The sequence below is a fragment of the Panthera pardus genome, unplaced genomic scaffold, assembly GCF_024362965.1.
Source record: "Panthera pardus isolate Hobbes unplaced genomic scaffold, ASM2436296v1 HiC_scaffold_27, whole genome shotgun sequence".
In the NCBI taxonomy this organism is placed as follows: Eukaryota; Metazoa; Chordata; class Mammalia; order Carnivora; family Felidae; genus Panthera; species Panthera pardus.
The window spans coordinates 123546480-123569483 of NW_026526843.1; the positions used below are offsets into that span (position 1 = coordinate 123546480).

Genomic DNA, 23004 nt, shown 5'->3' on the forward strand with positions numbered 1-23004 from the left:
CTGTCCCCAGTTGGGGACATCTGGCGGGTAAGGAGCCAGGGATGCTGTGCTACACCCCAGAGCATAACCGGCCCCAGCGCCCCATCTGCTGAGCTGCAGAAAGCCTGCTTTGTAGAGTTAGTGACAGGCTCTTTCAGGTTCCCAGGAAGCAGACGTATCTTTAAACTTGGGTTTGTGTCATAATCATTTCAAAAAACTCCCTGCCATCAATGTTAGTGTCTCTACTATGTCATATTAAAACAACAAATGGCTTAAAAGGGCACACGCTCACTTATAAATGTCGCCCCACGGGGCTGTGGTTAGAAAAAGAGGGCAGAACAGGTAACTTCACCGGCCGCTGCCGTGAAGCTACAAGCCGGGACTTGAGGACTTGCTTTTTTTGGTGGGCATTTTGAAGAGTGAATACTGTCACTGAATATATGTGTCCTCATAGAAGAGAGATGCATTTAATTTCAATTAGATGTATTCGACACTTAGCCATGTAGACTGTGTTTAGAGAAAAAAAAAAAAAAAAAAGACAACCCATAGGTTATATCCCTTTATTAGGGCACTCAAATTTTTAAAATTAAAAAAATTGTATATTTTGGCCAATTTGCATATGATTGAAATTCATGTTTCCTTAATTACCCAATCAATAGCATTTTTCTTCCAAAAATGTGAATAATATTTAAGTTACGAATGTTACTGCAGAATTAGATGCTCCTAGGAGCTGCTTTCGATTTCCTAAGGGAGCTGTAAGCTTCAGAACGTTCATCCAAACTAAACATAGATTTGCTCATCGTCTCTTACCCAGATAAAAGAAACATAATTAAACTTCATAAAATTAAACTTATATAATAATTTAATATTTTGTATGTATGTATACACGCCTCCATTTTGAACTATACAACCGTACAAAAATTTGCTGGCGCAAATATTGGATTTGTTCGTGACAAAGTAACAGACAAACTTGTAGCCAATGTTAGACATCTTCATTTGTGGAAATTTGACAATTTGAAATTCAGCTGCTGCTAAGGGCACTGGCATGAGTCAGAGCTTCCTGGAAGATACTGTGGTGTTGGGTCAAGCTCGGGGCTGTTTTGAAAGGAGGGGTGTCTTCTGTGCTGTGCGTTCCAAATGCGAAACTCTGGGAACCAGGTGACCTCACACCACGTTGTGCTAAGAGTGTCGCAGACCCTGTTGGGAGCTGCAGAAAACACTTAGGAAGCAACACGCGCTTCCTGCTGAGATTCCCCAGGAGCGTCACTTGTGCTAAGCTGCAAAATATTGCCTGTGTCATTGACTTTTAAAAGTCGTTACCACACAGGAACCAGTTTTCAGTATCTGTCACCACATATCCATGCGTATGGACCGTGTTTCCTAAAGATGTGCATCGACAGGATAGGAAAAACAGTCTGTCTCTGTTTTGTAGTGCATTTGCTTCCTGACACTGTGGACAAGCCACAAGAAGTGAAGGAGTCCTGAGTTCTCTCCTCCAGGAGCGTTCAGGGCGTCCGCACGCTCTCAGGAAACCAGACCACAGTAAGTACCCAGTCCCACCATCAAAACCCAAGAAGACGGTACTGAAACCTTCCCCAGTTTACGTAGGTACATAGTGGGATGAGGAAGGCTTTCCTTTTAAATGTTTAACTTCTGACACATTGCTCTTTCCTCATAGAAGAGACACTGGTGGGGAAAATATATAATCCTTTTCTCTAGAAGCACTGTGTCTTTATCCACCTTCGGTAGCTGTGAAAACCATTTCTTCGGTGAGTCTCAAGGTCTGTGATGTGTGTGTGTCACACACACAAACAAGTACACAGACACAAAAACATATCTGTGCATTTCAAACCATAAACATGGATATTCCCTCAAGAGCAAACTTTATCCGACTAAACGCTTCTGGGTGTAAGGGTGCCCCAAGGTGCACTGCGACATCACATATGGTTGATATGTCTTGACCCGAGTCCATGCTACGAAGGGGTAGTTTGGAGGCAAACAGTACGATAGAATGGATTTGAAGGACTAAATAGCCGCCCTCTGTCAATCATGGGCTCGTGTTTCCTACATTACCGAGAATAGGGAATATTCTAGCATACAAGTAGCTTACTTTGATTAAGAAAAGGCAAAACTTAGTAAGGACTGAAAGATACCCAGTAGTTGGGATTCTTTCATTTTAAGCAAGAGGTTTTGTAAATTTTTAGGTTCGTGAAGTGGTAAAACAAAGCCTATCAGCAGCTCTTTTCTGCATTAAGAAAACAAGAACAAGGGAAGTAAGAAAACATGTCAGGAAAATGTCTCATTTTGCAGGATGAAATGTTAAAAAGTATCCCCAGGAAAGAAGTTTCATTTCTCCAAGGCAGACTCTGGATAGCAGCGGGATTGGCTGAATCTTTCCTGTCTTGGATGTCTTTTGAAAACCACAGTTCACAGACGCAATGCTCATTCACCTTTGTGTGAACGTAGCTTAGGGACATGCGGAGATTTAAATTAATTGCTGTATTTGAGGTTAACCTTTGTCAGTTAAAAATTACACGTGGTATAAATCATCTTAGGAAAGATCGGAAAAAATAGGGCCTAAAAACTGCATCATCTCAGTTGACTCTGCAAATCAAAGCCATCGTTGAATCTAAAAACGTGTTGTTGGTTTAGCGTTATGCTTCGTGTGCATGTGTGGACTGTGTTGAGAATGTGCTCCTCCAAATGCAGGGAGAATGTGCTCCTCCAAATGCAGGGAGATCTCACTTCTGCAGTCATTCGATGGGGATTCGTATGTGGCTATTTTAGCCTCCAGTGTCACGGGCCTCACCTTCCTTTCCTCCGTCCCCGCAGGAAGCTGGGTCCGTCCCCACTGGCTGTGTGTCGCTAGTTTCCAGAGGTGCCCGAGATCAGCAGAGGTTCCTCGGACGCAGAGTTACAGGGGGAGGGAGTTGTGTGGGGCGCTTGCCTATAGAGCCACACGTGCCGGCCCGGCAGCTCAGCACGCCGGCACATTCCTTCACTTCTTAGAGGTCGTTTGGAGCCGTCTAGTATCTTTCTGGGGAAGCCTTGTAATGATGAGGATGCCGATGTTTGAGGTGGGGTCCTGAAGGGTGACAGGACAGACGTATCAGTCATTGCTGCTTTGCAGGAAGCCGGGTACCGGCTGACAGTGAAAGCATCGGAGCCAGAAAGTCTTCCCTCCCACGTCCTCGTCTTCCCTGCTCCGAATCGGCCTCCCCTCCTGCTCTTGCCCACCCCTCGGTTTCTCCCCCAAATCCATAAACTCACAAGAGGACTAGGACAACCCCCTTTCCTGCATTCTACAGTTATCCAAGCACACCGAAGCCCTTTCTTTTCTTTTCTTTTCTTTTCAGGTTTGTTTTTTGACAGAGAAGGGGAGGAGCAGAGAGAATCCCAAGCAGGCTCTGCACTGTCATCACGGAGCCCGACATGCAGCTCGAACTCACGAACCATGAGATCCAGACCTGACTGAAACCCAGAGCTGGACAGTCAGCCTACTGAGCCACCCAGGTGCGCCCCTCCCCCCCAAAAAAGTCCTTCTATTTCCTTGGAAGTTAGAAACGTAACCAGTCCTCCCGTGAACCCATTTTCAAAGGAGGAGTATCAGGACAGCATTCACCCGACCTTTACAAAGAGAAGGGGCTGCCGAGCTCTCCCAGGCTCATTGGCGTCTGCCTCAATTCTAGCCGCGAACAGTAATCGGGGCAAATGTAGCTAGTACAATTGTAAATGTAAAACCAGGATTCCTGCTCTATTTTCTTAGCAACAGACAAATCTGGAGGCACCCCTTTATAAATTTAAGCTGGAAAGAGATGAAGTCCATACGCTAAAAATCGGCAAGAGTCTCAGTGTTTTTGAAACAGTGGGTGACGATTCTTTTTAAAAACCTGGACTTCACAGTAAATCCAGTAGATTGATTTGGGTCATAGTATGAAGAAAATTTATGTAATATATTACACTCAAATGTGTGTCGTGAGGAAATAATCCTTAGCAACGTGTTTCCTAGATCATCACATGTGAAAATCACAGTTTCTAAAACAATTTCAGATTGCTGTGAGGTTATAGATTTTTCTCCCTCATGTGTATTTACAGTGTAAAAGGGAAGTAGAGAGCCCTGATACGTGTAGAAAACAGAAGGGAGGAAAGGGATGCCAGGCAGGGAGGGAGCACTTAGTCACCAAGCACACGATGATGCTAATGCGGCTAGAATCAAGTCCCGTGCTGGACACACATGGGGCGGAAGGACTTGAGATGATGAGAACCCCCCGCTTCACAGGGATCTGTGATAACTCGGTCATTTATCCGAGTGTTTCCCCACATCTGCTGACTTTCTGTGTCCCACACTCACTGTGCACCGAGGGCAGCGTGAGGTCGGGCGTCCGGAAAGTTTTGATGGTGGCCGGCCCTTCCCCTCCCGCGGTCAGCACCTGCACTTCCAGTCGGTACAGCGTAGATGGCCTCAGATTGGGCACTGTTAGGACGTAATGATCCTGAGGGAGCCACACAAAAGGAAATGCTCATCAGTGACCCTTTGAAAACAGCAGGCACGGTACAGATGCATTCTCCCGCAGGCTGGTCCCAGTCAGAGAACGGGTGTTAGTGCAGAGACTGGGTGTGAGCACGGAGAACAGGTGTGAGCGGCCAGAGAATAGGTGTGATTGTGGAGAAAAAGGGAGTGGCCGAGAACAGGTGTGAGCATGAAGAATAGGTATGAGCCCTTGAACACGTGAGCACAGAGAACAGGTGGGAGCACAGAGGATATGTGACTGTGGAATAGTTGTGAGTGGCCAGAGAATAGACCTGAGTGTGGAGTAGGGGTGAGCATGGAGAATAGGTGGGAGTGGTCAGAGAACAGGTGGGAGCGTGGAGAACAGATGGGAGTGTGGAGAAGAGGTGGCAGTGATCACAGAACAGGTGGCAGTGGTCAGAACAGGTGGGAGCGTGGAGGACAGGTGGCAGTGGTCGGAGAACAGGTGGGAGCGTGGAGAACAGGTGGCAGTGGTCAGAGAACAGGTGGGAGTGGTCAGAGAACAGGTAGGAGTGTGGAGAACAGGTGGGAGTGTGGAGAACAGGTGGGAGCGTGGAGGACAGGTGGCAGTGGTCAGAGAACAGGTGGGAGTGGTCAGAGAACAGGTGGGAGTGTGGAGGACAGGTGGGAGTGTGGAGAACAGGTGGGAGTGGTCAGAACAGTGGGAGTGTGGAGAATAGGTGGGAGTGTGGAGGACAGGTGGCAGTGGTCAGAGAACAGGTGGGAGTGTGGAAGACAGGTGGGAGTGGTCAGAGGACAGGTGGGAGTGTGGAGGACAGGTGGGAGTGGTCAGAGGACAGGTGGGAGTGTGGAGGACAGGTGGGAGTGGTCAGAGAACAGGTGGGAGTGTGCAGGACAGGTGGGAGTGTGGAGGACAGGTGGCAGTGGTCAGAGAACAGGTGGGAGCGTGGAGAACAGGTGGGAGTGTGGAGGACAGGTGGGAGCGTGGAGGACAGGTGGCAGTGGTCAGAGAGCGGGTGGGAGCGTGGAGAACAGGTGGGAATGGTCAGAGAACAGGTGGGAGCGGTCGGAGAACAGGTGGGAGCGTGGAGGACAGGTGGCAGTGGTTGGAGAACATGTGGGAGTGTGGTGAACAGGTGACAGAGAACAGGTGGCAGTGGTCAGAGCAGGTGGGAGCGTGGAGGACAGGAGGCAGTGGTCGAAGAGCAGGTGGGAAGCGCAGCAGCCTCACAGGGGAGACTGGCGGCTCCCACTCGGCCAGAGCCCTGTGCCGAGTCGCCTCTCAGCACCCCGCTTGACCCTGGCAGCCCAGCGCACTTGGCAGGGTTCATGTGTGCCAAAGTGCCAGTTCTCAGGGCTCACCCTTGAGATTTCAGTGTTTGTTCCTTAACATAAGACTTTCCCATGGTTGAAAGTTTTCATCTGCACATCTTGTGATGTGAATTCTTGATCATCCAAAGTTCAGTCAATGAGCCAAGAGTTTTCCACAAAACACAGTATCTGTCAATGCCCAGGACTGAACATGTTTATTTTCATGCCAACACATTCTTTTCAGAATTCAATAAAACCTAACACATTCATAGAATAACTACTTTCTAATTCCAAGGAATTTTTCCTTCCGGACTTGTTTTTTTCTTTCCTTTCTCAGTGGACCAGGAGTTGGATGTCCTAAGGGCATTTTTAGAGAGGGTAAAAGCCCACACATGGGGTTTGTTTTGTTTTTTTCTTCAAGCCAAGGAATTAAGTGGCCTGGAAGACAGGCCAATTCATTATGGGCTCTTGCCAGATTTGAAGGGGGAAAAGGGAGAGAAACAACAAGCTTCTTTGAGCTGTTTTCCCCCGATTTAACACTTCAAACAGGGCAGGTCCACTTGGACCCGAGGGACAACGGTTAAACCACTTGCCCACAGGACAGGCTCGGGGCTGCTGAAGGAATCACAGGTTATGTCCCGCTGACCGTTTTCCCTGCTCACAACAGCACCTATCTTAGGTCATGAATACTTGCACAACAATGGCTCCAGAAGAAGAAAATGTGGGAAGACGCCTCAGCAGTGTGGCACGAGTACCCCCCCCCCCCCACCCCGCCTCCAGTGGCCGCTGACGACCAGCCACAGACATGACGACATGCACACAGGAAGCAAGTCGACACCTACGGAAGGCAGTATCTGCGACTGTGAGATGATGCTGTTGGGCAAGCTGTTCTGTCTGCTCTCCGTCGTGACCTCGGCCCAGGTCACCTGAAAGCCAGTCATGGGCTGATAGAGATTGGCCTTGGCCATCTTCCAAGAAAAGTGGCCAGTGATGTTAACATCTTGGACGACAAACGAGGCAGAAAGGTTCTCGGGCTTGGCGAGCACCTTGGCAGGCACGTGACCTGGAGGGAGAGGACATAAGAGGCAGAGTTAGGCTGCGGGACACAGACTGGACATGGGAGCTGTTTGCACATATCGCGGGCACTTCAAGCAGCCGCTCCCCAGGGGAGGCACACGCGGTCTGAGCTCGGTCCTCATGCAGGGCTTCAGGCCATCACCTCCATGACCTATGGGGACAGTCAGCCAGAGGTGGTCTCAGTGTGGCCACTCTGCTGGGTTGGTTTGGGGACTCTTTTTAGGACCCAGCTCTGGGGACGGGAGGAGAGAGGTCTTCGCCACGTGGCAAGATCTGGCCACTTCCTCAAGAGGAGAAGTGAGTGCCATGACCGGGGTGGGTAGTGACGCTGTGAGAAGTGATCCCGTGTCAGAGCTGCGTTTCGCCAAAAGGTTTTTCAAGTGTGGCTGGCATCACAGATGCACGTTCAGCTCAAGACATACCTGCTTCGCCGGGACAGCTCATGTGCCGGTGGCTTTTCCCCTTCAGGGCAGAGCACGGCGGAGTCGTGAAGAAAACGGTTTCTGCCTTCAAGCGGCCCTTGGGCCGAATCGGCTGCACAGTCACCTTATATTTGCAGGAAAACGACAGATCCTGAAGAATGATATAATTTTCCTAGAGCAAGAGAGAGAGGGAATATGCTAGCCATACGTCTCATTAGGGATCAAGACGTGGCAGATGAGTCCTGTTCTAACAAGGACAGTTTCCTGTGCATGCATGCAGTGTGGCTTTTATAAAAACTACGAAGGAGACACTGTGCATGTTCTGGTTCCTCACGACTGTGGGCCGTCCCATGGCATGGGACACGGCCCCTGGAAGTGAACAGGACCGCGGCGTGGCAGGACCGAAGCAGCTTCATGGGACCTTCCAGGCCGCGTGTGATGGTTGCCAGCCACACAGGTGGGAGTGCCAGACTGTGAACCCAAGTCTCATTTGTTCCTGACATCTAGTGTGTAGCAGAGCCTGAGGCACATGTGTACGAGATGCAGGGGCTCAGCCCGCGGCCTCGGTCACGGGTCAGGATGGAGGCCGTAGTGGTGGGCGGAGTGGGGGACAGGCGCACAGAGGAAGCAGCTGGCCCTCTGCCCAGGGGTGACAGGTGGGCGGGCAGAGACAGGGCACCGGGCATGCCATGGGGAGAGCGGGACCAATGGCAGCCTCTGCCTGAAACACTGGTCTTCGGGAGCAAATCTACACTCCATATGGGAATCTGCTGGAAGCCCACGTCAGGCACTAAGTACAGACTTCGCAGCTACGTAAAGAATGCATGTGAGTGGCGGGGAAGGCAGGCCTGCGTAGCTGCAGATAAAGTAGCCCATGCTCCATCAGAGCTTGAAAATAAATGGGTCTAAACGTCCTTTACAAATGGCAGTGGACGAGGTGTGAGCCTTTAGCAGACTGCTTTCTCGGGATTTTCATTCTTATTTCTACCAGATACAGGATACGTGCTCAGCAAATGCTTATTATGACCTTCAGACTTTCTAGAGAGGGTAAGCCTAGGATTGGGTGGTCCCCTGAAAATAAGCCAGATTTCATACAATTCCAACGCATGCATAACTAAAAAAACTACTAGAAGCCTCGCCTCTGCCCATAAAAAATTTAATAAGCCCCGCTTCCGGTCATTTCTTTCTCTGCTTTTCAAGTAGTTTTCCCTTTTTAAAAATGTTTCTTTTTTCTTTTTAAGTGAACGCCACAAACTTTGGGAACCACTTAAGAAAACATAAAAGGAATGACGTTGGCGAGCATGAGTTGGGACAAGTCAAATCCAGTAAAAAGCTGTATTTCTGCAGACCCACTGACATGTTTTATCTTACTACCTTAAAGTTATGTGATCAAGATAGGATTCTAAAAATACCCCACTTGCTGCTTTAGAAAATAGTCCAAAGAAAAATGTTCTGCTGAAATAGCATATATCAATATGTGAGACATGTGGGGCCATGCCTTTGGAAATCTTAGACTGTCCTGCTAGATCACAGACAAGTTGCTGGCATCGATATTCTGGACACCTCACCGCCCTCTGCACCGTTTTGTTGTTGGTCCCTTGATGGCCCTCTGTAACTCGTGCATCAGCCCCAAATATTTGGAACAACACACTGGCTGGTACCGAAGGGTTCCTGCCTGCAAGGACGTAGTGTTCTATTCAAGTGAAAAGTCAGAAACGGTCCTGGCACACCGTGTGCGACTCAGGGAACGTCTTTCCTTCCCCGGACGAGGAGGAACTAGCCAGTGACGCGGCAGAGCAAGATGGGACATGACAGGGTCGGACGGAAGTTCACAGGCAACGTCCCACCCGCAGATCGTGCTGCCAACCCAGGACTCAGAACAATTCAAAGCTTCTGTCCGACTAAGTTGAGACACACGGGGGGTCTCAGAAGCGTTTCCCCCCTGACCTGGGAGTTCCCCACGAACCGCGTCTGCAGCCTCTGCGTTTCAGGCCCTGCCGTGTGCCCCCACGGGACGGAGCCCTCAGCGGATACTGCAGGACTGAACACGAGGACCGTTGTGTTTTCACTTCCACCTCGCGATCACCCAACAGCTAATCCGTGAGAACGAGCCGTGCGCGTCGTACCCCGGGCACAGCTCGCAGTCCGCTGTTTCCGCACATCGAGGGAAGTGAAATCGCGCTGAGAACCGGGCGGTGTGACCGTCTCTTACCTGGGTGATGCCAGAAGAGGTCTCTGGTCCGGCACTGCGGTTGTGGGCACAGACCTCCGGGAGCCACTGCACGTGGTATCGGTCGACGCTGAGATCTGTAAGGTCAGAGGGCACAGAGAGGACGGTCTGGAGCCACGTGCCGCACAGCCCGCGGCTCTCAGATCGCGACAACGGGCAGGAAGGAAGTGAAGCTGTGGAAGTGAGCCACAAACGCAGACGCAGAGCCGAGGAGGCGAGCGGGCCTGCAGAACTCACTGTCGGGAGGAAAGCCTGGGGGGAAACCTGGCGAAATGCGAGAACCAACCGGAAAGCACAGGAAAGTCACAGCCATGGGGCTGTCAGGAGGTCTGGAGAGAAACGTAGCCGCGGGGTCGGTGCTGAGCGGAACCCCCACAAGAAAGGGCGGCACTCGGCCGTGGGCGTCTTTGCTCCTGGGAGAGGGAATGAGCATCCCGAGTGTGAATCCCACAGGTGGCTGACATAGCCGACAGACCCAGGCAAAATCAAAGCACTTTCCTCACGCTGGGAGCACTGAGCAGTCAGACGAGCTCCCCTGTGTGCCTCACACGTTCCCCAGCACAGACCCAGGTGGGCACCTTTCCCTTCCAGCGTGCACAGGTGCATATCCTCACACGCCCGTGTGTCTGATCTCTGCGGAACCCTGACTTGCTGTCCAAGACAGAACGTGGGTTCCCTGGCACAGTGTGTCCACTGTCCACACGTGGCCTCGCTTGGGGCAAATCTCTCAGATAAAGGACGGACTGATGACGAGCCCCCCGCCGAGCATGGGAAGAGGAGGTCTGGCCGGCATCAGGTTTATTCACCAACCCGCGTGCCCGAAGGTGTGGAAAGGAACTTCTCTGCCACTGATTAACGCCGCGTCCCCGCTGTTCACGCCAAGTGTTTAATGGAGGTTTCCAGAGGGTTAAAGCTTTGACGGGATTGGGTGGTTCTAGTGGGAATTCACTTGCAGCACTTTGGATCGAGAAAAGAGGAGCTTTTCAATCAGAGAGGACGAGCGGATATCAAGCGGGCACCATCAGTTCCAGGAACCACTTACCAGAGGTTTTAAGATTTACACAACAGGCATCGGGGCTTTTTGTTTTTTTTTTTCAGGGGAAGAATCGTACATTACACACAAGAATGAAGTCAATGAATGAATTCATATGCTTTCTTTCAAGTGGTGCCGTTCCAGGCATACAAACCGCTGCTCTCGGGACTTAAAAGCTCACAGAGCTACATAAACAACAAACAAAGCATGTAAATGTACGTTAGGCTAGAAGGTAATTTGGCTACAGATCAATACAGAAGATAAGCAGGCAGGTGTGTTGCCTTATTGATTCACTGGCTTATCTCCTTGAGACAGAACTTTGCAGTGAACGTGGGGAGGAGGCCTGGCGGTTGCTGTGTGCAGAGCACGCGGCCGTGAGCAGGCCGTCTGCCTGCCGCTGCCCAGCTAAAGTGTCTGCGATGACAAAAATACCGCGCATGTGGTGGCCCCTAGTCACTCATGCCTGTAAAGCAACTGAAGTTTGTGGGTCCGAGCCCCGCGTCGGGCTCTGTGCTCACATCTCGGAGCCTGGAGTCTGCTTCGGATTCTGTGACTCCTCTCTCTGCCCCTCTGCCTCTCACGCGCTCTCTCTCTCTCTCTCTCAAAAATAAACATTAAAAAACAACATTTAAAAATATTTAAAGACCTCATCTCCTTTCATGCTATAACATTGTTTATGATTGTAGAAGTTTGAAATAGACTTCTACTTACTTTTTCTGGGTGAGCTTACAATATTACAACATTTACAATATGCACTTTCCCTCTTTAATAACTTCAAAATGGCTTGTTACTGACCTCCTTGGCATAGCAACCTGATACTTGGGATCATTTCCTCATTAACAACACTGGCAAGAAGAAACTGCTCTAGGGGCCTTGCCAACTAAATTTTGTAGCAATAAGGATAACCAAAAATACCTTTCCCAGCAAAACAAGTGACAAGAAAGGTCAAAGAGAAAATTTAAGGGACGTAGATAAGAACCGAAAATTGTGTCTTGGGGTGCCTGGGTGGCTCAGTCGGTTAAGCGTCTGACTTCAGCTCACATCATGATCTCAAGGCTTGTGGGTTCAAGCCCCGCATCGGGCTCTGTGCTGACAGCTTGGAGCCTGGAGCCTGCTTCGGGTTCTGTGTCTCCCTCTCTCTCTGCCCCTTCCCTGCTCATGTTCTGTCTCTCTCTCAAAAAATAAAACATTAGGGGCGCCTGGGTGGCTCAGTCGGTTAAGCATCCGACTTCAGCTCAGGTCACGATCTCACGGTCTGTGAGTTCGAGCCCCGCGTCGGGCTCTGGGCTGATTGCTCAGAGCCTGGAGCCTGCTTCCGATTCTGTGTCTCCTTCTCTCTCTGCCCCTCCCCCATTCATGGTCTGTCTCTCTCTGTCTCAAAAATAAATTAAAAAACGTTAAAAAAAATTAAAAAAAAATAAAACATTAAAAAACATTTTTTTAAAATATTATTTTGTATAGAGACAGCAGGTAAACAGAACGAGATGATAGTATGTAGCCAATAAGTAAAAACTGTATGTTGATACTTGAAAAAATAAAAAATAATTTTTTTGAGTCAATAATTTTAAATTAAATACTTTTAAAAATTAAATTTTAAATTACAAAAAATTAAATTACAATAATTTAAATTAAATCAGCAAACGAAATTTGTACTCATGTCTCATACTTAAACTCATGACAATGACTTAACTGATTTTGGCTCTGCTGTGAAAAAGTCACTCTAAACGCAGGCAGACAGAATAAAACTGGTCACCCGCCATTTCTGCCTCAGCGTCTCTCAGGCTTGTCTTTAGTGCAGTGAGATCACCAAACGGAAAACGCAATTTGATAAAACGCTGATTTGGGCCCTCAGGTCTCTGCACATTGCCTTGTAGTTCACTGCCATCACCCACAGCAGCCCGCTGGCCCCATCAACAGAGTCCCTCCACGTCCCCAGCACGGAGCACACAGGCACTAAAGCGGCACCCACGTGAAGTGAAGTCATCCGCAGCCGGGGACAGTCTGTGGGATGCTTCTCCTGTCAAAGCAGCTCGAGTAGGACAAACGAGAAGCAGAGCCAGTGTCCCGGTATGAATTTCTGGTACCCTGATTATTCTAGCCTGTTAATTTAGCATCCCTGACCCTCATGTTTCCAAAACACTACGTAAATACCACACGGCCACTTGTCTTTACTTTGGGTCTTCTGTGCTCAAGACCTTCAAAACTGTCCTGACCTTGGGGCACCTAGGTGGCTCAGTCGGTTGAGTGCCCAACTTTGACTCACTCAGGTCATGATCTTGTGGCTCATGGGTTCAAGCCCCCCATCAGGCTCTGTGCTGACAACTCAAGAGCCTGGAGCCTGCTTCAGATTCTGTGTCTCCTTCTCTCTCTGCCCCTCCCTCACTTGTGCTCTGTCTCCCTCATTCTCAAAAAAATGAATAAATGTTACAAAAAAAAAAAAAGTCGTGAGATGGGAAGAGACTCTTTTCTGCTCTGGGGCTGACACTCCCTGCTGAGGGGACTGATTCTGGTTTGTGCTAATACTGTGATATGGCATACAGTGATAGCTGAGTACTCTTGGGACTCTACAAATCGTATGCATTGTTTACAACATGGTTCTATTTTCATAAGAGGAGGTGCTAAGAATGACACATTGGGGGCACCTGGGTGGCTCAGTAAGTTAGGCATCCAACTTTGACTCAGGTCTGAACTTGCGGTTTCTGAGTTCAAGGTCCGTGTCTGGCTCTGTGCTGTCAGCTCAGAGCCCCCACTTCAGACCCGCTGTCACCCTCTCTCTGCCCTTCCCCCATTCACAGGCATTCTCTTTCAAAAAATAAAAAAACAAATGACATTGGACACCCGCTTTCAACTCCATCCCCTCCCCCCCATCAGCTCTAGATGAGCTCAGCCTTGCCTGAGTTCATGGTCCCCTTTCTGAATAATTTTGTTCAGTCCCACGGCTTTCAATATCATTTTCTTGGACTTCCAGGGAAGAGGGCACAGGAGGAAGATCCCAAGCTCACATAATGACACAGATACAGCAAGATAACACCCACCTCAGTGTAAACAACCCAGAAAATGACCTGAAGCCTAGCAGAACAGATTCATGACAGCTACATGTAGAGAAGAGGCACTGTGAAGAGGGTAGGAAGAGCAGAGACATGGTTGGCAATTAACCAGAGCCCCAGGACTGTCCCGGGAGAGAAACTCCATGGGCGTGGACCCTCACACCAGGCACCCAAAGCACAGGGGGACTCACACACAGAAGACAAGGCCCATAACGTCTGGCTTTGCAAACTAGAGGGGCAGAATTTCTTGAATTATTACCATCAGTAGAGCTTAAACATTAAACTCAGCAGGGATGACTCTGGAGAGCTGGAGGGTGAGGAGACAGAGTCCCCGCCTTTAAAGAGACAGCATAACAAATAGTCCTTCTGAGATACAGCACAGAAGCAACAGGATGAGAAACACCTGGGGTTCACAGGAGGGAGATCTGTTTAGTAACCTTAGAATATGTGCTGCAGGGAAGGGATCTTTGGGAAGTTTCTCCAAGAACAACAGTGGCAGGCACCATTTCTCTCCCCAACCTCCCTGGCTCAAAACAGGGACACCTGCTGCAGGACAAATACTCTCTACCTGCTTGCTAACAATGCTCCTCTGCAGACACGCCCCCTGAAGCCAGATCTGGGCTGCACGTGGCCCTCAGGAACCTTGCTAACTCTGCACACCCCTGCCCCCGTGTTCTCCTGTGGGACCCACCCCCTCCAATACACTTTTGGCCAGAGCCCATCTAAAGCAGTGCACCCAGCCTGGCACTGTGCAAACAGTCCTGTCAGAGGCCAACATCACCCCAAAGCAACTCCTGCCCCAGGGCAAGGGGAAAGTAACCAACATGCCAGGACAACTGCAGCTGTAGCCCCAGCAGTGGGCCGGAGGCAGACCTCGGGTCTCACTGCAAGCCCCACCCACCAACATGAGCTTCTCAGAGGACAACACAGTAAGAATGCCCTGCAAATGCCTGGTCTGACCCTACCCAAGCCCAAGGTGACCCCAGTCTGGCCCCTAACAACACAGGAACCAAACCCTGCCCACAACAGGCAGATAGAGCCATGGAAGACAACTGGCCTGAAGGGAAACACAACTCAGCTACAAGAGCACAGTGCACACAACACACAGAGCAGACTCCCCTGAGGTGCCAGACTCTGGTGAACAGGGGACACTGCATATGGGGCACTACAGAATTCTTCTTCATAAGGACACTGCTTTCAAGAGCAGGAGACGTCACTGACTTCCCTAACACAGAGAAACACACACGGAGAGTTAGACAAAATGAGGAGGCAGAGGAATATGTTCCAAATGAAACAACAGGACAAAATCACAGAAAGAGAGCTAAACAAGATGCCTGATAGAGAATTTAAAGTAATGGTCATAAAGATACTCACTGGACTTGAGAACAGACTAGAGGATCTCAGTGAGAACATCAACAGAGAGATAGAAAACATAACGCAGAACCAATGAGATGAAAACATCAATAACAGAAAATAAGAATCAACAAGAGAGAATAAACAGGAGACTAGAGGAAGCAGAAGAAGAGAGGCAGTGCTTTCCACGGTAATGGAAAGCAATCAAGCAGAACAGGAGAGAGAAAACTATTAATAACAACAAATGATAATACACTGAGGGAGCTCAGTGACTACATGAAACGTAATAACATTCACATTATAGGGGGATATAAGAAGGAGAAGAGAGAGAAAAAGGGGCAGAAAATGAGTATGAGGAAATAATAGCTGAAACCAAATCTGGGGGAGAAAACAGAAATCTGGATCCAGGAGACACAGCCCCCAAAATATCAACCCAAGGAGGTCCACAGAAGATAAATAGTAATTAAAATAGTAGAACGTAGCGATTAAGAGAGAATTTTACGAGCAGCAAGAGAAAACAGTTGCCCCCTAAGGTTATCCACTGATTTTCAGAAGAAACTCTGCAGGGCAAAAGGGAGTGGCATGATATATTCAAACTGCTGAAAGAAAAAAGGCTCGCAGTCAAGAATATCCAGCCAGGTTATCCTTCAGAATAAAAGGAGAGAGAAAGAGTTTCCCAGACATACAAAAGCTAAAGGAATTCATCACCACCAAACCAGCCTTACAAGAAATGTTAAAGGGGCCACTATGAGTGGAAAAGAAAGACCATAAGCAAGAATAAGAAAAGCAGTAAACACAAGCAGTAAGTTTTTCTACGAATGGATTCACAAAATAAAAGGACGTAAAGTATGATACCATATACCTAACATGTGGAGGGGAGAAGAATAAAGAATGGTTTCAAGCTTAAGTGACCATTGGAGCACCTGGGTGGCTCACTCGGTTGAGCATCTGACTCTTGATTTCGGCTCAGGTCATGATCCCAGGGTCATGGGATCGAGTCCCAATATGGCCTCTGCAATGAGCATGGAACCTGCTTAAGATTATCTCTCTGTCCCTCTGTCCCTCCTCCACTTGCTCACATGCACTCTCTCAAAAATAAGTAGATAAATTAGACAAGATAGACAGATAGACAGTCAGTCTTGTCTTCAGCTTCATCTTGCCAAGTATGAAAATACTGCAAGCTCGTATTTAGGATAGGACTTCAGGACCAAGTGTCTAACTAGAATATGAAAAACAGTGTCATTAAATCAAATGTTTCCTAAGGGGATACATATGAAAATTCTATCCTAAATGCCTTGCTGTTCTGGTTCTTGAGCTTAGGTTCTTCCTTCCACAAATGAATTAAAAAGTCCTTGAGAAGTATTTTTAAATACTGAAATTTATTTTCAGCATGCTTCAACTATGCTTCAAAAAGTAGATGTCTCTAATTTGTTCCTGAAATATACCTAACTCAAAATAAAAAGTAAAATGTATCCAACAGTGTCTGGCAAAAACTAAAGGCTGCACAATTTTTAATTCAATGTTAATCTCTAAATTCCAAACATCTAATGATCAAGAATGCTGGCCTGACTGAACTCAGAGCTGTGAGAAAGAGACCATCTCTGAGCACCGTGGAATAGCTGCGGTGAGGGGAACTCTCCACACTGATGGCAGGGGACATACACGTGGAGAGGCATCAGAAAATGCCCATTTCTTAGATGGGAGTTTGTTCTCTAAGCATCTCTAACACCAGAAATAGCACCTGGTAGGTAGTACATGCTCAATAAATGTTAGTTGGATGATATCCTTTCACGAAATAATGCCTCGTTCTCTTCATATTTGTAAAAATGCTTTGGTGAGACAGACTTGCTGATTTTGTACAATTCTGTAAAAGAATTTTGAACACCTCCTAGGCAGAAGGCATTTCTACTCAAAGTAGAAGTATGTTTTCTCTCTCTGAGCTAATTTTTCATATTTTTGGAGTGCAAACACTAAGTCTAAACCAAAAAGCCTAAAATAATCAATTGTAGATTCTATTTGGAACTGATGTCTGTAGAATAACAAAAGGACAACTATTCCTTTTATAAATAATGATTGTTTCAGAAATTCACTGTTGAGGATATTTCTTTCCTTCCAGAGCATTCACTATTATAAGCCAACTACCATATGCACTAAGGTGGGCTAATATTTGATGTTTGAGTCACTTCCCTACAAAATTATATGCTGTGTCATCATAAATAATACAAAAGAACTGAAGCTCTCTCTCTGTGAGAATATTCAGTGTGAGGGAACAGATTTGTGCTTCTGAGTTCCTAACTCCCAAGTCTAAAACCAACGTTCTGGCCACCCTCACTTTTAGGAAACGTAACAGATAGGTAGAAACCAATTTCTACTTACAATTTTGTCTCAATTAGTGAACAAGATTCTCTTCTCTGATTTGTCACCAACATTTAATTTCTTTTAGGTTTTCAACTCCGTGTATCCAACAGTGGAAATTAGTTACGATTAAAGAATACTCAGGTACTTGTGCCTAAGGCTTTCAAACCATTTGAGATGGGTCTATTGAGTTGTATTCAGTGCACACAATTATAATTTTACAGAGTGAAAACGTCCAGAAAGCCAGCCAAAGTGTCCTTTTCATAACAGAAAGAGAGCTCATTTTCACATTCTGAACAGAATTCGTAAAATAGCAGCACTGTGTTTTGATTTAAAAGGCGTTTCCTTTCCTACATTTGTGATAATTATGAATGTACACATGCTTCATAAGCGTCTGGGGAACTTTGGTTTGGGATTCTGTAGGTCACAGGGTGCCTAACAGGCTTCTAGAAGGAGAACAAATGTGGAATAAGTTCGGCACACATGCTTTCCACTTCAGAGAGGGCTGGACTCTCCAAAGCTTTCCACAGTCTCCTTCTACAGAGGGTTGTGGTACAGTGAGGCTCCCCTATGTTTTATATGTTAATTTGGCTTTCAAATTTAAAATCAAAAGGGAAATGGGATGGATATAATTTAAGAAAAAGCGCATTCTGGAGGAAGACAAAACTCTAGTTAGAGCATGACTTATTCTTAGTTCCTAAGTGGCCATGTGATCTGGTGAAATCAACCTACATCTGCCAGCAAAGTAACTCTACTGCACGGTGGTTTCAGTTTAATCCTCACTTGAAGACAGATTGGTCGTTGTGGGTTCCAGTCATTATTGTATGGGAATATTGACCATACACGTCTGCAATGATCACTTGTATTCCACCCTGTACTGAACGTCAAGGCAAGGGAAAGGAGTAAAATGTCAAAGGTCTGGAAAGGAAACTATAAAATTCTCATTATTTACATGCTACATGATTGCCTTTACAGAAGAATGGAAAAGAATCAGAGGAAATGTTGTAATGAGCAAAGTAATATAATAATATAGTTGGATTCACCATCAAGACATAAATAGAAGATGGATTTTTTTAAGTTTATTGATTTTGAGAGAGCGAGAGTGCAAGCTAGGGAGGGTCAGAGACAGGGAGAGAGAGAAACTCAAGCAGGCTCCGTGCTATCAGCACAGAGCCCAGCGTGGGGTTCAAACTCACGAACCATGACATCATGACCTGAACCGAAACCAAGAGTCGGACACTTAACTGACTGAGCCACCCAGTTGCCTTGAAGATGCATTTTTATATATGGCAGCAAAAGTTAGAGAATGAAATGGAGGGAAATGTATGCATGTATATATCATAGGATCCAAATAAACACAAACACCTCAGAATAATCATATTAAAAAGTATTACAGCTTCCACATGATATGTCACAAATGACTGTTGAGAGGAAATGTTAAAACCTGAATAAATAAAGTGATATGTCAAGTGTGCAGATCTTTAAAGAGTGACTTCTCCAGTCACTACCATATATTTATTACTTTTTGAGAGACAGAGCGTGATCAGGAGCAGCGCAGGAGCAGGGCAGGGTCAGAGGGAGACACAGAATCCGAAGAGGTTCCAGGCTCTGAGCTGTCAGCACAGAGCCTGACGCAGGGCTCGAACTCAAGAACCGTGAGATCATGACCTGAGCCAAATTCGGATGCTTAACCAACTGAGCCATGCAGGCGCCCCTCCAGTCATTACCATATAGGTTGATTGTAATTTCAGTAAAGATCTCGGAAGACTTTTGTGGAAATCGAGAAACTAGTGCAAATTTTTAGACAAGAATACACAATTTGAAAAAAAAGTAAAAAAAACTGAAGGGCTATTATTAAAAATATGTATAAACCTACAGTAGTTAAGACAATGTGGTAATGCCAGAAAGTTGGAAAAATATGCCAAATGACTCTACAGAAAGTTAAAGAAATTAACTTTCCCATAATATTTGATTTAGGGCCAAGGTAGCAGCCCAGAGCTTTGGGGAAACAGTCATTTTTTTTTTTTTTTAATGTGTCATTTATTCTTGAGAGAGCGTGCAAGCAGAGGAGGGACAGAGATCAAGGGGGACAGAGGATCCAAAGCTGGCTCTGCACTGACAGCAGCGAGCCTTACACGGTGCTCGAACCCATGAGCCATGAGATCCGAAGTTGGACGCTTAACCGACTGGGACCCCCAGGTGCCCCAGATGTCAACAGTTGTGAAGAAACTGCTGGAACAAGAAGAACTCCGACACCAGTCTCCTGTATGGCACATGAGTGAATACCGAAGCAACACTGCCCTTCCAGAAGAAATGGAAGAATTGTAAAAACTGAGCTCTTGAAACAATCTATTTTTTGTATGTTTTCAAAACGCATCAGAGAGGATAAAAGTACACCAGGAGTTCCAAAAGGACCATTTCAATAACACAAGATAAATATGCTACGAATAAAGAAAACAAGATGAATTTATCCCAAAGACAGCCACTCCAGCAAAGACTCAGAACGAAGAGAATGTATTCTGAGGGCAAATCTTTACTGAAGAATGAATCATAGCATGGAACTTCTGAAGGCACCTGACTGGTGTGTTTTAGTGGAGCATTGGGATAGTGTGGCGTGTCTGTGCACAGTAGCGATTCAAAAATGTCACCGGAAATGCGCGACAAGGTAGAATGCTCATATGTTATATGAAAATATGTGTGTTTTTTACATATAAATAGTATATGTGGGGGGACATACACATAAAACAAATCAGGGAAGAACAGAAACACAGATAACTTCCGAAAGGACATCCACCTAAATGCTGTTCCTATGAAATACTACTGAGATAACTGACTTTTTTTCTCCATTTCCATCTCCAAATCCAATTATTTGGGTTGCCTTTTTTTTTTTTTAAACAAAAAGCTCATTTAGAACAAAAATTTACAGCACAAAATAATGAGTATTTTGGAGACAAGATTGGCCTTCTGAGAACCCAGTGAAGACAGGCTAACATCCCTGAAATGTTAACGTGCAAGCAGCTGACTGATACTGATTTCCAAATGTGATACACATTCCTGGGAAAGACGGGGCTGCCCATCCAGACTTCACAACAGCAAGGCATTAAAAACAAAAAAAAGGACTAAAGTGTTTTGTTCAGCTGCCATGTTCCTTAATATCAACACCGTGTCTCGACTTGACTTTCTCACCAGCACCCTGAGATCACTGGGCTAGTTGATGCAAATAACAAATCATCAAAGAGCGTTGACGCACCTTCAGTCTTTTTCCAGTAGACCTTCACTTGCAGCTGGTTGTCTTGATAGAAGGGAGCTCCGATTTCCAGGAGGCGAGCAGGCCGTCGTCTTTGGAAAGATGGCTGTATGTGCACCACACTCTTCCTGGGTTTCCCAACTTGCTCTTCTGAAAAAAGTACAACACTGTGATTCCCTTGTTAAACGTAATCGGTGATCAGTATACGTTCACCCCGGCGAGAAAGGCGCTCTGGTGCAAAGAGGTATAGACGGCATTTCTCATTATAGATTTTTTTTTTGTAGTTATAAAGAAAGTAAGTAAAATGACATTGAAATACCATGTATCATGAAAACAATACAGATAGCTTTTCACAGAAGTACCAGCATCATCCATCCAACACCTGGGGCGAGGCCCTAAATGGAAACCTTACTCAATCAACTTGTACGGGAAATATTGAGTCAGCAAATGCAATGCAATGCAGTGATACGTTAGATGGGGGAATAGAATTTAAGGGTTCTTTTTTCTTCCTTCCTTTCCTCCCTCCTTTCCCTCCCTTCCACGTGCTTGGGAAGACAGGAGCAAGAGGGAACAAAGCAGGGGCAGGGAGGACACTCCTGACCTGGGTGAGGCAAGTAGAGGAAAACTGAGGACCCCAGCACCCCAATGCAGAACAACCACATGGACCGTCCACTGATGCTCACACTGCCGTGCCCCGATACCTCCATTCCCTCTGACACCGCTGTGCCCACTGTCACTGTGGGGCCCACTTATACTACCATGCCCACTGTCACCAGTGTGCCCACTACATCCTCTGCTCCAGGATTCAAAGGAAATGGGTGCATTACGCAGGTTCTAACTTAGACTGTCTTATCTTAAATAGTTCAAATAAATGGATCCCTGAGAAACATTAGGTTTCAGGCTTCTGCACCCAAAGCCAATGTGTGTGTCGGGGGTTTCATCACATCACCAGCAGTCCTCAGACACCAGGTGAGGGTCCTACCGTTCAGCTAATTCTGATGCCATCCACCTGCAGATGGCCTCGGATCCCCCTCTGACACCATCCACCTGCAGATGGCCTCAGATCCCCCCCGGGGACACCATCCATTTTGGGAGGGTCCCCCTCCAACACCATCCACCTGCAGATAGCCTTGGATCCCCCAGGGTAAGGGCTCCATCCTACGAGACGGCCCCCACTGCAGACAGCACTCACACGTCCTGGTTGGCACCTGTGATATTCTCACTATCCACGATAGGTCGGAGGTTCCAACCACCCCCAACTTGGATTCAACTAATTTTCTAGAGTGGCTCACAGAACTCAGAAACATTTTACTCACTAGAGTACCTATCGGTTTATTATAAAGGCCCTAACTCAAGAGCAGCCAGAGGAAGAGCTACACAGGGTCAGCTATGGGAGAAGGGGCACACAGCCTCCGTGCCCTCCCTAGGGGTGCCACTGTGCCCACACTGCCACATGTTCACCAACCCAGAAGTTCTCCGAACCCTGTCCTTGTGCATGTTTATGGAGTCCCAGTGCCAGGAATGGGGTCGAAGACCGAATACATGTTTCTTATTTTAAATCACAGTATCGCAGGCTACTTTGAGAGGCCCTGTGTCATCCTCCAGAGAGAGCCAGTGTGCCCAGCAGCACAGAGAGCTCGGAGCCCAGAGAAGACTGAGCCAGGACAGAGAACACACAGGGTTCTTGGCCAAAACTCATTCCATTCCTGGTCACCATGGAGGTAAAGAATCCTGCTGCCCACACGCAATGTATCTGTTGACTAGCTAACTAAGGACTGAAGATTTTCGCAAGCCATGTAGGTTTCTAATCCCTGTACTATTAGGGAGTGACTTTGAGAATTTACCAAGGACCACCAAAATAGAGGTTTAGACGCTATGTTTAATCTCTGTGAATTCTATCTTCCTGCATTCTTATTATATCCTATGCAAACTTTTATTTCTCATTACGTATATGTAAGGACATAGTTTTCTGTATCTCAAGAGTGAACTGGCATTGGTCTCTTGAACTGCCATTGGTCCCTTGAAATGTTTCAAGTAGAGAAATGCATCACCATGTAGTGCTGCTGAGGCCACATGTAATGGACAGACAGGCATGTGCGTCAGTCCTAGGAGCCTGGACCTGACTCGAAAGGGGCGTCCTGCACTTACACGACTAAATAAGAATGGAATAAAATCATTCCTGCATACTGTAGAAAGATACGAGATCTGATTTATGCTCTTATTTAATAGTCCCAAAGTTAAGAGAAGTGAATGACCAGGCTGTTTTTTCAAATGTCACAATTCTGATTAATTTCACAGATCAGGAGATCCAGGATATTTTCTCTCTGCTCCATTTTTAATTTGAAGAGCTGGAAGAATACCCCAGCAGCATGAGGCAACTCTAAAACATCAGTAATCTGTCAACCGTGGAAAGATTCTTCCAGCCTCCAAAAGAGCAAGCAACATTTCCTTTCAAGAT

At 46.9% G+C, this 23004-nt stretch overlaps 1 protein-coding gene and 2 long non-coding RNA genes across 6 annotated transcripts in view; 2 read left to right on the forward strand and 1 right to left on the reverse strand.

Annotated features, from left to right (window-relative positions):
- Positions 1 to 823: 823 nt before the first annotated feature.
- ANOS1 (anosmin 1) overlaps positions 824 to 23004 on the reverse strand; it is a 180077-nt gene continuing 157896 nt past the window's right edge. Inside the window, exons 9-14 of one of the 2 annotated variants that reach the window (XM_053891890.1) lie at positions 20550 to 20693; positions 9494 to 9588; positions 7282 to 7453; positions 6625 to 6845; positions 4331 to 4472; positions 824 to 3064 (exon numbers count right to left, since the gene is read on the reverse strand). In XM_053891890.1, the coding sequence (XP_053747865.1) occupies positions 3006 to 3064; positions 4331 to 4472; positions 6625 to 6845; positions 7282 to 7453; positions 9494 to 9588; positions 20550 to 20693 (833 nt within the window). In that variant the 3' untranslated portion in view covers positions 824 to 3005. Of the gene's footprint in view, positions 3065 to 4330; positions 4473 to 6624; positions 6846 to 7281; positions 7454 to 9493; positions 9589 to 20549; positions 20697 to 23004 lie in introns of both variants that reach the window. The other variant, XM_019417786.2, reaches the window with a different exon arrangement.
- Positions 1413 to 23004, forward strand: part of LOC128773870 (uncharacterized) — a 29002-nt gene continuing 7410 nt past the window's right edge. Inside the window, exons 1-3 of one of the 3 annotated variants that reach the window (XR_008418358.1) lie at positions 1413 to 1521; positions 3336 to 3492; positions 8523 to 11143. This is a non-coding gene — a long non-coding RNA (uncharacterized LOC128773870). Of the gene's footprint in view, positions 1522 to 3335; positions 3493 to 6449; positions 6536 to 8522; positions 11144 to 23004 lie in introns of those variants that run through there. The other 2 variants (XR_008418360.1, XR_008418359.1) reach the window with 2 other exon arrangements.
- LOC109248267 (uncharacterized) lies at positions 4580 to 5103 on the forward strand. Its single transcript, XR_008418366.1, has 3 exons — positions 4580 to 4896; positions 4935 to 4995; positions 5036 to 5103. It is a non-coding gene; the product is annotated as an uncharacterized LOC109248267 (long non-coding RNA).